The sequence below is a fragment of the Hipposideros armiger genome, unplaced genomic scaffold, assembly GCF_001890085.2.
Source record: "Hipposideros armiger isolate ML-2016 unplaced genomic scaffold, ASM189008v1 scaffold_40, whole genome shotgun sequence".
Lineage (NCBI taxonomy): Eukaryota > Metazoa > Chordata > Mammalia > Chiroptera > Hipposideridae > Hipposideros > Hipposideros armiger.
Genome location: NW_017731390.1, coordinates 1,175,796 through 1,190,508, shown reverse-complemented (window position 1 = coordinate 1,190,508; position 14,713 = coordinate 1,175,796). Strand labels below are relative to the sequence as shown.

General features: G+C 57.0%; 1 protein-coding gene across 2 annotated transcripts in view; it reads right to left on the bottom strand.

The window, feature by feature from the left end:
• Window positions 1-322: 322 nt before the first annotated feature.
• Window positions 323-14,713, bottom strand: part of PPP1R9B (protein phosphatase 1 regulatory subunit 9B) — a 28,847-nt gene continuing 14,456 nt past the window's right edge. The window contains exons 2-10 of one of the 2 annotated variants that reach the window (XM_019638652.1): window positions 10,996-11,128; window positions 9,562-9,682; window positions 7,619-7,723; window positions 6,434-6,569; window positions 5,708-5,842; window positions 5,526-5,579; window positions 2,598-2,827; window positions 2,167-2,263; window positions 323-1,956 (exon numbers count right to left, since the gene is read on the bottom strand). In XM_019638652.1, coding sequence (XP_019494197.1) covers window positions 1,903-1,956; window positions 2,167-2,263; window positions 2,598-2,827; window positions 5,526-5,579; window positions 5,708-5,842; window positions 6,434-6,569; window positions 7,619-7,723; window positions 9,562-9,682; window positions 10,996-11,128 — 1,065 coding nt within the window. In that variant the 3' untranslated portion in view covers window positions 323-1,902. Of the gene's footprint in view, window positions 1,957-2,166; window positions 2,264-2,597; window positions 2,828-5,525; window positions 5,580-5,689; window positions 5,843-6,433; window positions 6,570-7,618; window positions 7,724-9,561; window positions 9,683-10,995; window positions 11,129-14,713 lie in introns of both variants that reach the window. The other variant, XM_019638651.1, reaches the window with a different exon arrangement.

The following is a 14,713-nucleotide window of genomic DNA, read 5'->3' as shown; positions in this document are numbered from 1 at the left end:
TATCCCCATCAGGTTAGAATATTTCTCCAGGGTAGGGGCTTGGGGTTCACCTTACCATATCTAACCCATCCTCAAATTCCATCAGAAACCTTGTAAAAAAAAGGAATGCAATACACCTAAGGAACTATCTGGAATGGAGAAAACAGCACGGGTGCTGACGGGGGCAATGGTAGCAGAGAAGGAGTGTGCTGGAACCGGGAAGAGGGGATTTCTTAGGAAGATCCTCAGGAACAGAGCACTGGTGCCAGGGAATCACTGGGCACACAGATTGACATCCCTGTCCCTCCCCCCAACCCTCTCCTGCGAATCAAGAAACCAGGCATTGAGGCTCTGGGGGCTGCTTTTATGGGACGACCTGACAGAGGGCATGGTCCGTACAAAACCGGGAACAATACATACATATATATATTATATACAGAGACGCAGTCCTGCGGAGGGCGGGGCAGGGGCAGCCACTGGCCCGAGAAACCGGAAGCGCCCCGAGGTCCCGCCCACCTGACTCCGCCCCCTCCATCTGCCAGGTGGTGGAGGAGGCAAGGGCCGGGACGCTGATAGCCAGCTCTTTCAAAGGGGTAGGGACATGTCTGGGGACAGGAAGGGGGTGGAGAGAAATACTGATCGATGGCATGGTCTATTTACAGGGGACGAGGAGAAGCCAAAACGGATGGGACCGAGGGTTGTGTGTTTAAAAAAACGAACAAAAACCCAGGCTAGGGAGGGGCAAAATGAGATGGAATCTGAAAGGGGAGGGAACCTGGGGCGGGGGTGGGGGTAGTTAGGGTCAGATCTCACCTCCCTTGGTCAAAGCCCCAATTTGGGGTTAAAGTCGGGAAACGGAGTCGACTTCACTTAGAAAGCAGGCTGTCAGCAGGGCAGCCCTGGTCTCCAAAAAGATGAATAGTAAAATTTTGCCCTCCAGTCAAAACATTGGAAAACAGTGTGGGTGTGGGTGGGATGAGGCTGAATCTCTGTGGTGTTAGTACAAGGCTTCCAGGTGTGGCCCAGGGCAGGGCAGGGCAGGGCAGGGCCTGGCTCTCAGAAATGTTCCCCTTGCCTAAGTCCAGGGTCTCTGCAGCCAAGCCCCCTAAGCCGACATCCTCTCCTCCCTGGCACACCCAGGCTCAGCCAGGAAACTGGCCCCAAGAGGCCACAGAACAGTTCCCGGGAGAGGTTATGGCTATTTGGCACCAGGGAAAGGCGGGCACGGCGGGGAGGCACAAGGAGAAATTGAGGGCTGCTGCCCCCCTTTTCCTACTCTCACTCCCCTTTTCCCGAAGGATACATGAGAAATCAGTGCAGGGCCAGACCCAGCCTCCAGGCTCTGGGGTGGACTCTACCCCTCCTGGGAGAGGGGACAGGGATGAGAGGAGGCGTGGAGGCAACTCCTCCCAGAAAGAGGGTCAGAATGCAACAGAGACAGCACAAAGATGAGGGAAGGAGAAGGGCCAAGGAAGTCGAATCTCAGTTAAGAGGCCCAGGGGTCACCCAGGAGCCAGATGGGTGGGGAGCAGCCTCCAGGTGGTGAGATGCGGGGAGAGCCCTCAGCCCCATTCCAGTCCAGAGACAAAGGCTGCAGGTTGTAAAGTCTGGCAGTTTGGTCTGCGGGTCCCTGTGTCCATCCATCACCCAAGCCAGCCCTTGGCATCCCTCGGCCTCTGTGCCTCAGCCCCATGGTGCAAAATGGGGGCCATCTTTCCAGCCACCTCTGTCTGCCCAGGCCACCATAAGGGGGCCTGTGATATGGGCCCTCTGGTCCCTGAAGCTGGGAAAGGTGGGGTGGAGGGGTGGGGGAGTCGGGGCACCTGTCCCCAGGCTGGTAAGGGGCGGGGTGGAGTATTGAGGACAGGGGAGAGAGGACAATGGGAGGGGATTAATTATTGTCTGGTCAAGGAATGATTCCTGTTAAGTAGAATTGGAATTCCTCAGTGTTTGCAGGTTTCCTTCCAGTTCTGAGATCTGGAAAACAAAGGGGAGAGGGGGTCAGGCCTGGGTAACAGGCATGGGCCCTGCCCCTTCTGTCCCACTGGTGGGAATATGACCCTGAGCTCTCAGCCAGCAGCATGACTCCCCCTCTCTCGCACAAGGATCCACAGAGTGGGTGCTAGATGGGGGCTTACCTGCTCCTCCCTCCGTGGGGCCCTGCCCCCAGGGCACCCCTGGGCCTACCTTGTCCAGGAGCTTGTCCATCTCCTCCTTCCTAGCCAGCTCCGACTCCTCTAGAACCCGGCGCTGTGCAGTCTCCTTTTTCAGGAACTCGATCTCCCTGGGATCAGCAGGGTTAACGACAGTGAGTGGGTAAGTGTGTGTGGCATGGCTTCCATCTAGGGAGTGTCAGGGTCCTCACCCTTGTCCTCAGCTCCACCTGGGCAGCTCTAGTCTCTCCCTGTTCTCAGGTCAGGGGGGCTCAGGTACTCCTAAAGCCTCGGGGGTCTGGCCATGCTGGCCCTGGTGCCCAGGTACCACCACCATCACGGGGCCCTCCAGCTTCTCTGTTTCTCACCTCCCTACTCAGCTGGGGGTGGAGCGGGACTACCACAAAAGGCCTCTCAATCCTCCCGGGCCCAGAACCCCCAACCCCCAGCCCTCTGGCTACATACTTCTGCTGGTAGTCCTTGATGAGGCGCTTGGCCTTGCTGTACTTGCGCTCCAGGGCCTGGTACTGGGCCTGGGTCTCCCGTAAGTGCTCGTCCACAGCCTGGCACAGGCTCTGGGCCTCACCCCAGTAGCCTTCCAGCTTTTCCATGCGCTCCTTGTTCTCCTCCACACTCTGCTCCAGCTGGGCCTTCTCCACCCGCCACCGCCCCTTCTCCTGCTCCAGGCTCTGCAGCTGAGAGAGAAAGGAGCAGCCCTGGATTGGTGGGGGCCAGAGGGAGCCCAGGAACACCCCCATCCTGCACTGGGGCCAGAGTCTTCTGAATGATTCCTGCAGATAAAAGGCCCACTGCCCCTCACCCCCACTGCTAACTCCTTGGCTGAGTCTGAGACCTGAAACCGAAGAAGGAAGAGGTAGGAACTCGGCCTCAAAGCTTCCAGCCAGAGTCCTTGACACTGTACCACACTCCTACAAGGCAGGAGGCCTGGGTTAGCTCTGTGACTTGAGGCAAGGCAACTTCAGCCTTCAGCCTCAATCCTCTGATCTATAAAACGGGAGTGATTCCTGCCTTGCCACACTTACAACGGCTACAGTGAGGTGACAGATGCTCAAGTGCGGACAGGTGAGGGCCACCACTGCCCTCTGTTCCCTCTCTGCAGCTCTGGCCCTACTGACCAGTCCCTGCTTCTGTGGTTTCCTGGCTTTTCTCCCAGTTCACAGACCATCCCAGTGCAGGCCTCCCAGCCCCAACAGCTCAGTTCTAGAGCCCCTGTTCTCTCTACTCACTTCCCACACCTCCTCTATGCACGCAGAGCCCTGAGTTCCAAGCTCCAGCCCAACCTTACTCCCACCTTCTCATAGGCACCACGCCCCCAGCCCGACCCCATCCACACAAACCTATTCCTCCTTCATGTCTAGCGCACCTCTGCTCAAAGGTACCATCATCTCACTGCCACCCCAGCACTCAGCCTCCGGCTCCTGCCCGCCCCCTCAACCTTGTTGGCTGAAAACACCACTTGCTCTCTGTGCCCCAGCTACACAGGCCTTCCTGCAAACACTCAGACATGCAGGTTCCCTCCCAGCACAGAGCATTTGCCTGTACTGTTCCCTCTGCCTGGAATACTCCCATCTTCCCTCCCTCTTGCCCCAGCCTTTTCCCTATGGCTTTCTGCTCAGAATGTCACTTACCCAGAGAAGTCTCCTGTGAGTCCCTCCAACAGCACAGCACCCCCACCCCACAACCTGGACCATGGCCTGCGGCTCTAGGAGCTCAGTAACCCCGTCCTCTCCCACAGGGCCCTGTGGCAGTGTGTAACCATACAGTCATCCGTGTGCAGACCAATGCACAAGGGCAAGGATCATGTAACCTGCTTTTGCCCATTACAGACTGGAACAGAGCCAGTCACCTAGAAGGCACCCGAGATATATGTCTGTAGACTGAAAGCATGAACGACCTTTGACTTGCCCCTTCCCTTCATGCTCTGCATCCACCCAGGAATGTGGCCTGTCATCAGGACCTCAGAAATGCAGCTCCAACCTGCTCTCCCCTTCCATACCCTCTGCCACACTCTGGGCAGCCCTGTTCTGCCCCTGCCAGATACCACCTGGGCCTCTAAGTTAGCTGCCCTCCCACTTCATAGGCAGTGGGACCTTCCCCCTTATGGCCCCCATGTGGCCACAGGTCCAAGGCTAGAGTCCTTAGGGGAGTTAGGACACTGCAGCTACGGCCCCCTGGCAGTCCAGCTCTGCTCCCACGTCTCCATCGCAGGAACAGCTGCCACAGCACGCGGGCCTCCTTCCAAAGCCAGCCCCCAAGCCCGAGCTTGTCTCCCTGCCAGCAATGCCTTTCCTCTGCCTCAGTCATCTAAATTCTGCCTTCCCTGCGGCTCAGCTTCACACACTCCTCTCTACATGCGTGCGGGGTGTAAACCCACATGTGGGCGTACACACACAGATGTACCTGAGTGTACCGTGTCCGCATGGCCCCTGTGTACACCTGCCTTTCCCTACCATACTGGAAGCCCCACGAAAGGTGGGACTCCTAATGTCCAGGCCCAGCAGGGGCCCACTATAGACTTTTAATGTGAAGTCTGGGCATCTCCATGCCTGCCAGAGTGTTAGCACCCAATGTGCTTGTGTGGGTGTCTGTGCATGGTACATGTACATGATTATATATGTCATGTTTGTGTCATTATCTGGTAGCGTCAGCATCAGCACCGCTGTGAGAAGGCACGTGCCCTATGACGCTCTTCCTGTGTGATGGCCACGTCTGTGCATCTCACAGCACAGCAATGTGGGGAGGGGTGGAGGGTGGGGGGTGGGGTCTACATTTCCAGGATGATGCACCTGGGTGTAATGTCATGTGATACATGGGTCCAGCGTCTCCGTGTTCTGCCTGTGTAGAGTGGGTATCTGGGTGTGTGGGTGAGTGGCTCTGTATTATGTGCCTGGGGCCCAGGCTGGCATGTGCCCGTGTGTATCGACAGACAGTTTGCATTTATCGCTGGGCTTGTATGTAGAGAGAACACATGTGGAACAATAGGAACGTGAAGACACCTAGAGTGTAACTTAGTGTGCTTCAGTATAATGCTAATAACTCAACTTTTTATTGAGCACCTATGATGTGTCAGACATTGTGCTAAGGACTTTCCATGTATTACCTCACTTAATCCTTACAACGATCCTATGGTGTTGGCACTATTATTGCCCCATTTCTTAGGTGAGGAGACTGTGGCACAATATAGCAAGTGAACGGTGGAGTAGATGGGTCCAGAGCCTGAGTTCCTAACACTATCCTCAGAGTAGCTTGTTCTGTCTGTGCCTATGGGTGGTGGGTGGTGGACAAGTGTCAGCATGTGCAGGTTTGAGAATGGGTGATTGTCCCCCCAGCCCTCAGACCCTGTCCCTCCCCCCAATACATCCCCCCTCTCACCTTTCTTTTCAGCTGCTGGATCTCTGCCTCAGTCACAGCATGCTTGATCTGGAGCTGTGAGGGAGAGGGGCAGGCGCTCAGTGCTGACTGGGGCAGGCAGTACTGCAGGGCGGGGTGCTGGCCTGCCTTTGCCCTCTACCACCCTAGGGAACCCCTCCTCCCACCTCCTTAAACTTGTGCACCAGCTTCTCGGGCTCCATGTCCACAGGGGATAAGGCATCCTCGTTCTCCGCCAGCTCGAACACCTCGATGGCCATCTCACTACCCGGGAACGTAGGGCTCAGCTCTTCATCCTCGTCGGTGGCATACTCGCCTGTCTGCGAAGGAGATAGGAGGCTGTGCACTGTGCCCATCCCAGCCTCCCTCAGGCCTGAGGACCAGGACCTGCACTGGCAGCAGTCTTCCCATGTCAGCCTGGGAGCTCGCTACTCAGAGGTGTGCTTCACGCCTCCCCCATCAGACTGGGGGCCATACCAGAGTCATGGTTTGTGTCTTCCCCTGAAGGCATGGCTGGTTCCCCTATAAGACTGAGACCCCTGAAGAAACAACCTGTGTTTCCCAACCCCCCAACCCCTCATACTATGGGTCCCCTGAGGTCCGGAGCTGTCTCCTTCCTCAGATCATGTCCCCTGAGTTTAGGGGCTATGCCTTCCCCTCAGAGGGGGCTCTTTGAGAAACTGTGTTTTCGTTGTAGGACTAGGAAAGCTCTCTGAAGACAAATGATGTGATTCCTCCATCAGACTCAAAGTTCCTGGAGGGACTGGTCTGCATCGCCTCCCTCAGACTGGGAGCTTCCCTAAGTTTGGGAATGGTGCTCTGGGCTCCTTTACAAGCACAGTGGATGGATGTAAAGCTCTATCCAGCCACCAGGGGGCGATGGTGCTGCCAGCTAGGCCAGGTGTCCTTACCTCCTCATCATCCTCCCCATACTGGGCATATCTCTGTTCCATCATCTCCCGCTGCCATCGCTCCTGTTCCAGGGTCTGCTGAATTAGCTGGGCCACCTCGCTCTGCTCACCTGGCCGCTCCCGGCCAATCATAAACCTGTAGGGGCACCAGTGTCACCCCTTTTGCCTCTGTCCTCACCTGGGTAATGCCATCATCCTCCCCACTGGTGCTCCTCTCTCCACACCCAGGCCCTCCCAGGGGAGGTGAAATGAGAGGGCTGAGTCCAGAGGCTGCAGAATGTTAATAATGAATAGGGGAGCTGGGGGCCCTTATTGGGTTTCCTTCGCAGGAGAGGCAGAAGCCTACTAGCCCTCCTGGCCAGTTTTGGGGGAGGGGTGATATTAGGGTTAGGGTTAGGGACATGAGTTCAGGAGCTGCCAGTGTAGAGGCCCTGACATGAGAGAAAATGAGACAGAGGATGGCAAAGCCGACCCACCCCAGCAAAGCCTGGGCTGTGGAGGGATGTCTCGCATGCGCTCCAGGGCCCTGAGTTTCAGGAAGGGGCGGGATGATGGTGACTGGAGATTAGGATGGAGAGGAAATAGTGGAACTTCCAGGCACCAGCCCCTCCTCTCCGTGGCCACCCACATCCTGTTTCTCTCTACCACCCTTTCCTGGGGGCAGTGCCCCTCTTGGAGGGGGCAGGGAGTGGTCCCTGAATGTTATGCCAGAGAGACACGCAGGGAGCTTCTAACACGACCCCCTTAAATGACAGGCCCAGGGAGGAGAATGCTCCCAGGATTACACAGGGCAGGTGAGGAGGAAGGGATGAAATGCCCAGTGGGGAGACCCCAATTTGGATGGCACTCCCTCTATACATTTTGGTTCCTCAGTGAGTTAAGTCAGGACAGGCAGGGGGAAGAAGAAATGAACCCAAGAGGCCAGTTTGGAGGTGCTGTGGACTGTGGGCCTTGAAGTGCTGGTGACCAGCAGCGGTCAGGGGCTTAGGATGGGAAGGCAGACATGGGGCAAAGGATATGGGCACAGCAACTCCTTCAGGCAGAGAGGCAGTGGGACATGCTCTATGAGTTGGGCCACCCAGAACCTTAACTGGGTGTGGGCACTGGGCAGTGTCTGGATGAGGGCCAAGCCTCCTGCCTGTTCCTCCCCGCCCCCAGCCCCAGCCCCAGCCTCCTGTCCCTCACCGCACTCGGCCCTTGGTGTTGCGGAGCACGGAGGCTGCAAAGCTCTGCGTCACTCCCACCAGACTGGTTCCATCCACCTCCACCAGGAGATCGTTCACCTGGATCCTAGGGGAGGCGACATTGGTTAGGGGGTTCATGAGGGGACCAGTGAAGCTGGGGTAGAGGTGGCTCCCTTCCCATCAGAACCTCGAGGCTCAGTCCCCACAGGGACCTGGTACTTTGTCTACCTACGTAAAATGCACGAGGCATGAGGATCAGATATCATCCAGACCCACCTGTGGGCAGTGAGACCCGGGCAAGCAAAGCACACATAGCAGTGTGACAGCCACAGAGCTCATCACCGCCATGTACATGGGCACGGACCCACAGCCCTCTTCCACGTATACATCTGCACAGACCTGAGTCTGAAGATCTCCTCCCGATGCCTGAGAACCACATAACACACTCTCTCATGTTCACACTCTGTCCCACAAGTTCACCTCATCCTGATACAGGTGCATAACCCCCAACATGCTCCAGCTGTAGCACTGGAAGCCCTTGTTCTCTACACAAGGAGAGAGATGGCGGTAGTCCAGACTGGCCTGCTGAGGGGGATGAAGTAACTGGGGGACCCTTGGTCACCTCCTTCTTCCACTCCTACCTCCCTGAGAGCTCCAGGCCTTCTCTCAGGGCTCCCATGTGGAAATGGCCTATTGTAAGCAGCTGACCCACATGTGGGCACAAGCTCGTGGGCACATTCTCTCACATGCACATACACTCCCCAAACCAACATGGGACTATGGGAAAGGCTCTGGGAAGTCCAAATGACGGAGGTAAGTGATAGACCAGGGACCGTCATCTTCCTTTTCTCTGCCCCTACCATGCCACCTGGGCTGCAGCAGATAGAAGCCCCCTGAAGGAGGCAACCCCACCTCTAGCAACATGACCCCAAAGTCACCCAGCTCTCACAGGGATACCCACTCAACTCTGGTACATGGAAGGGGTCTGGTTTGGAGATAAACACCACAAGGATCTCTGATGTCAACCTCCACCTTACAACAGGTGCCCTAAAGCCCATCCCACTTCTCCCCTGCAATACACACACACAGTGGAGCAGCCCACAGAGGGGTCACTGGGCTGCCCGGGAGTCCATAAGGCCCTCCCACAACTTTCTGACCTACAGATACCTCCTCTAGTTTCAGATGCTAAACACAGGCACACATGCACACAAGCAGGGAGCAGCTTCCTCTCTAGCCACACCCCAACCTCTTTCTAGCCACATCACACACCTGGGATCTCCTTTGCTCTCTAGGCTCCAGCCATACCTGCCCCGCTACTAGTCCCCTGCCAGGAGCCTCCTGCATATAATAATCCTTTGGCCTAGCTAACTTCTACTCATCCTTCAGGTCTCAGCTCCAATATCACTTCCTCCAGGAAGACTTCCCTGATACCCAGAGAAGTCAAGCCCTCCTCCTTTTTATGCCTTCATGGCACTCTGTACTTTTCCTCCATTTCATCATTTTCTGTTTGTCCATTTGAATGTCTGTCTGCCCTACCACACCACATGCTTCCCAAGGGCAAGGCCCCCATCACTGACTCCCCAGGGCCTGGCACCAGCCCTATGACAGAATCAGGGACTGGATATTTGCTGAATGAAGAGAAGAATGCTCAAATGTACTCCACCAGGCATACAGCCTCCACACCCAAGCTCTCCCTGCCACAGCCCCACGACATACCCCAAACCAGACCCTGTCCTCGGCCTCCCTAGGACGCAAATGCCACGAGGGTGGGGGTTCCATCTGTCTTGTTCCCTGCTGTAACCTCAGGCTTGGCCAGCTCCTGGCACAGTAGTGCTCCACGAACATCTGACAGTGGACAGGTAGTGAACTCCCACATAGGTAGTAGCCATCCCAGCTCAGTGGCTCGCCCGAGATGACAGCTAGTGGGGAAGGGGGAGATGATACCTGCCATCCCGATGGGCCGCGCCGCCCTCAGTCACAGTCTTGACAAAGATGCCCAGCTTCTCCAGGCCCATGTCCGCCCCGGCACCCATGCCGATGATGCTGATGCCCAGGCCCTCGGAGTCTGTGGAGCAGAGGGTGGTGAGAGGCTGGTGGCAGGGGTGGTGGTGGTGAAGGCGGGGTGGGCAAGGAGCTCTGGCCTGAGACTTGCAAGGGACAGAGTGAGACCTACCCTATCCCCAACCCCCACTCTGGGGCACAGCCCCACCTCAGGAACAGTCTCCATGCTTGGGGTATCCCACAACTGGGGAAGGAATGAAGTTCTGTCCACCCCCACTTTGCCGAGCCAACTAGGATGCTCTTGGTTCAATTCTGCCCTTTGCCCACCCAAAGAACTGAAAGGCAGTGGGACCTGCTGAGGGTGGCCTGGATCGGTGGGCCAGAGATGTATGTATGCAGATGAAGGTGTGTGGAGGGATGGGGATGGGGAGGGGGTGTCAGCAGTGGGCTTGGTCTCTTCCTTCTCTAAGCATTCTCATCCATATTCACAGCCTCAATGACCAAAGACCTCCTGCTCTTCTCAACCCAAGGCCCACTCCGCTCTCCATAGCTGCCCCTGCCGGTCCCAAGGGCCTCTGACATCCAAACTCATCTTCCCCCACAAACAGGCTCTTCCTGTCTGCCAACCCCTCGCGGGTCCTGGGAGTCACCTGGATTCCTCCCTCCCCCTCATAGCCTTTGCCCAAGCCAAATAACCACCAGACCCTGTCGATTCTACCTCCCAGGATCTCTCAAGTCCAGCCACTTCCCCCATGGCCATCGTCTTGTCCATACCACAGTGGTCCCTCTCCATACACTTAGGACCCTTCTCCCCACACCACAGCCTGGTGTGGTCTTTCTAGAATACCTTTTCCACACCTTGTGATGGCTTCCAGCCCCTCTTAGAAAAGACAGTGTCCTTCATGTAGTCCCTGAGGCCTTGCTTACACACCCTTCTTCCTTTCACTGTCCAAACCCAGTCAAGCCTGTCTTCTCTTTCCCACACACTCCCCTGAACTCCTCCTCTTCAAAGCTCAACTCAAGCATTGCTTCCTTGGGAACCCCGCCCCTACCCCCCAAGTCTGGTCAGGTCTCCCATAAAATGCTGTTCTAGTGGCCCCTCCCCAGCACCTATCACAGCACATAAGGAGGTAGTTAGATGCAACTGTTCATCAATATCTGCCGTCCCCATCAGTCCCCCATCATCATATGGCCAACACACAGCCCAGGATGCAGCCCGCAGTGCTTTTGTGAACCTGGCAACTGAAGGAGCACGCAGGAATGGTGGTGGGAGCTTGGGGCTGAACTGGAGTCCATGTGGCTGTGGGGCGCTGACGGGCCCAGGGCTGAAGCTGGCACCAGACGGGAGACCTACACGGTCTGGCCCTGGCCTCTCACCCTTCTCCAGCTCCACAGGGAACAGCTCCAACCGCTCTACTCGCTTCTCCAGCTCGTACTCAGCAGAGGCTGCCATGGGATCCACGTCCTCATTGCGACGATCGTAGTCCTCGTTGGAGTAGGTGCTGAACACCTGGGGAAGGGAACACTTGTCAGGGGGAATGGCAGGAGGGCAAGGGCAGAACTGGGGCAAGGAGGCCGAGAGGACAGGTCCACCACCCACAGATGCTCCCTACCTACCACAGGCCTCCTCCACCCCCCAGAGAGGTTGAGATGAGGCCTCCCCCAAGCGCTGCAATGATCCCAGCTTAGAGGGAAGGCCCTTGACCACGGAGCAAGAGAGAAAGGGCCGCAATAGCCGTGGTCAATCCACACCGTTATTCTCTCCTGCAGCCCTGATGGCATAAGTGTGGCCTGCTGGAGAAGGAAAGGAAGGGCTATGCTGGAGAAATTGTCAGATTCAGGAACCCAGGTCAGAGAGAGACCAACCGATAGGGGCAGAGAAAGTAAAAGATGAGGACCCAGAGAGCCAGACAGAGGCGAGGGTGGACACGGACACAGGCAGCAGGATAGCGAAAGGAATAGGCGGAGAAGAGGAGAAGAGGAGGAGGGGAGAAAGAATGGAGATGCTGGAGGATGCCAGATGGGGAGAGAGGGGGGATCGGGTGTGAGACACAGGGAGGGGGAGGGGAGCAGGAGAGACAGGGATAGAGAGGCAGAGGGGCACAGCTGACCTGAACTTGAAGTTGAGGCCAGGGTGGGGGAGAGAGGCAGGAAGTACCACCTCCAACCCCATGGAGGAAGGGCAGGCCCTCCACCTGAGGTGTCCTGCAGGTGGCAGGAGCAGGAGAGAACACCAGGCCCCTGTGGCCTTGCCTGCCCAGCCAGGCCTCAGTCTCCCTCTAGCACCGCAGCTCTCTGAGGTTGGCCCCTATCCCTAGTCCTAGTGCACTGGGCCTCGGTGAGACAAGGATATGGGGGACGTGGCAGTCTCTCTGACACTGTCCACAGCGAACTCTAGCTCTGTGGGGGCCCCAAGGCCAGCCTTGCCTTGTTGTCCCATTCCCCTCTGCCGTCTCCGTCTTCCTGTGTCTCTCAGCAAAAAGGGGGTTTCTCCAGCCCAACCCTCCTCCGAAGAACAGAGAAGGTAGGGCGGGGGCTCTGTGAGAGTGCCAAATTCTGGGTCCAGGCAGAGGTGCCCCTAGTGGGAGGTTAATGAGCACCATTTGGGGTACCATGACGTGTTCGTGCTTCGTTGCCTGCAGCGACAGGCTGGCACGACTTGGAGCCAAGTGGGGGCGAGGAAGGGTGGGAGCAGCTCTGTCAGGCGGCTGGGCCTGAGGCCTGAGGAGCTGGAGTGGGGCACCATCTCCCCTGGGGCCCCTGCCAGGGGCCCCTCTCCTCTAGGAGCAGGCCCCATGGGCACCTGGCAAGCAAAGCAGCAGGATTCTTGTGTCTCTATCTTTGTTTAGGCTTCTCTGTGTCCTCCCCCTTCCCTCACCCCCCAGGCTTACTCCAGGGTGAAGTTCACAGGATTAGAAGCACAGCTGGGGGGAGGGAGGCTATGTGACCACTTAACTTATTACCCTCAATTTCACAGTATCAGAGAAACTCTAGCTCAGGCTCTTAAAGCTCATTGTCAATTGTGTAGCGGTCAGACTGCTCTCCTGACATCTGGCCAGCAACCTCCAAGCCCCCTGGAGGGACAGGTCGCCCAGTCTGCACTTGGTGCGAGATGCCAGGTCCACCGCCCTGTGTTAGCCAGTGTCAGGGCAGGGTGAGGCTGTGTCCAGCTGGGCTCTGGTGTACAGGTCACCTGTGACTTCATCCCCATTGCACGCATACCCCAGGCCCTAGGTCAGTAGCTGGCGTGAGCCCCGATCTGACAAATTGGCTTTGGCCCGCTTTTTGCATCTGAGTCCCCTGACCCTCACCCTCCGCTCCAGGAGATAGGGTTCCTTCATGCCTCAGTCTTTGTGGTGGCCTGAGTCACCAAACCCCTCCCCCCATGCACATGTGCGCATGCGTGTACACACACACACACACACACACACACACACACACACACACACACACTGACCTCCAAAACACCCTCACTGACTGTCCTGGGTTTTGCCTTCCTCTCTTTTCTTGGCCTATTAAATCCTGCCCCCTGCAGGAAACCTAGGGCTCGGGCTCAAAGGCCCCAGACCACCCTTCACACTGCCCACCACTATGTGCCTAGCCAGAGGGACCAGTCCCCCTGCCCCAGGTGATAGTCTGGAATTGGGCTCTCTGTCCTTAGCAGAAACCTCCATAAAGGCAACAACTGGGTCATCAGGGGGATGCGAGGCCCTGGACCTAGTGTCAATGCAGGGTAGGGGCAGGGAGAGGGAAAAAAAAACGAGGACCCACTATCCAGGGCAGGGAGGAGGAAATCCCCAGCAAGGTCAAAAGTCAGACACAACAAGGCGGCACCATAGGCCACTGGCTCCCACAGTCAAGCAAGCAACAGTCACCAGGGAGTCAGGGAGCACTGCTCCAAATCATGTGCTATTTTTTACCCAAAAATCAGGGTAAGGTGTCAAATATAGACAGTCAGAGACCCAGGACTAAATGACCAAACTCCATCTCTGAGGGGATCAGGCGGCTCAAAGAACTGCTGGTGGGGTGGTTGGGGGTCCTGACTCCCTCAGTGGTCCCACCCTCTTCCTCAGCATCCCAAGAAACATGATAATCCTCAGTTCCCTTCCAGATCTCATTGCTTCAGGAAGGGAGAAGTGTTGGGAAAGGTCTCATAAGGTTGTAGCTGGAGAGAAGTGGCTAGCCAGGCAGGGGTAGCACCTTGCAGGCCTCTTGCTGGGTGGGAGGTGGGAGAGGGCCAGAGTTTAAGGTACTCAGGGGTGGGTGAGAGGAAGATTGGGCAGCTTCAGTGTCCAGGACTAGTTGTGGAAACTGCAAGCAAACAGATGAGGAGTTGGCTAGGGAGGGGTAAAGGCAGGGTCCAGGCCAAGGGAAGTCCAGAGGCCTGGCACCCCCTGCAGTGGGCCCGGTGCTGAGCACCACTGAGCCTGGAGTGGTAAGAAAGCGCCATTTATGCTGAATGTGCTAGCCAAGAGTGTCCCCCGCCCCACCCCCACCCCCCAGCACTGTTCTGAGGATCTCAGGGCACTGGCACAATCCACAAACCAATCACCAGGAGTAGTGGTGGGGATGAGAGGGGGTCAAACTTAGATCCACAAAGGAGGCAGCTCCCATCCCTCTTTCAGGGCACCCAGAGAATGTGGCAAGAACATTTGGACCATGAAATTCTGTCCTATTGAGCAGCCAACAGCAAAGGCATGCAGGTTGCTGCCAGGCCCGGTGGGGGGGGGGAGGAGGGGGGAGTTCCCAGCCCCACCCTGTGTCCTCCCAGCCCCGCTGAAGGCCTAACACTCTCAAGGGGTCACACAAAGTGTCTGCTCCCTGTGGAACCCAACACCTCCACCTGGCCAACACAGACCCCAGGGAACAGGGCCCCAGCACCCTCCTTTCCCCAGTGCCCAGTCACATGCCCCCAGCCCTGCTCACCCTCACAGAACTGCTTCCCTCTTTCACTTCTGCAAAGCTGGGGTAGGGGCTACAGACAGGATGAAGACGAAGCAAGGGCTACCGTCCCCTGCACCTTCGTTTTGGGAAGTTCCCGGCTCCTCCCTCCCACACACTATGCAGCTCCTATATAGGGGGAAAGCAGGGGACG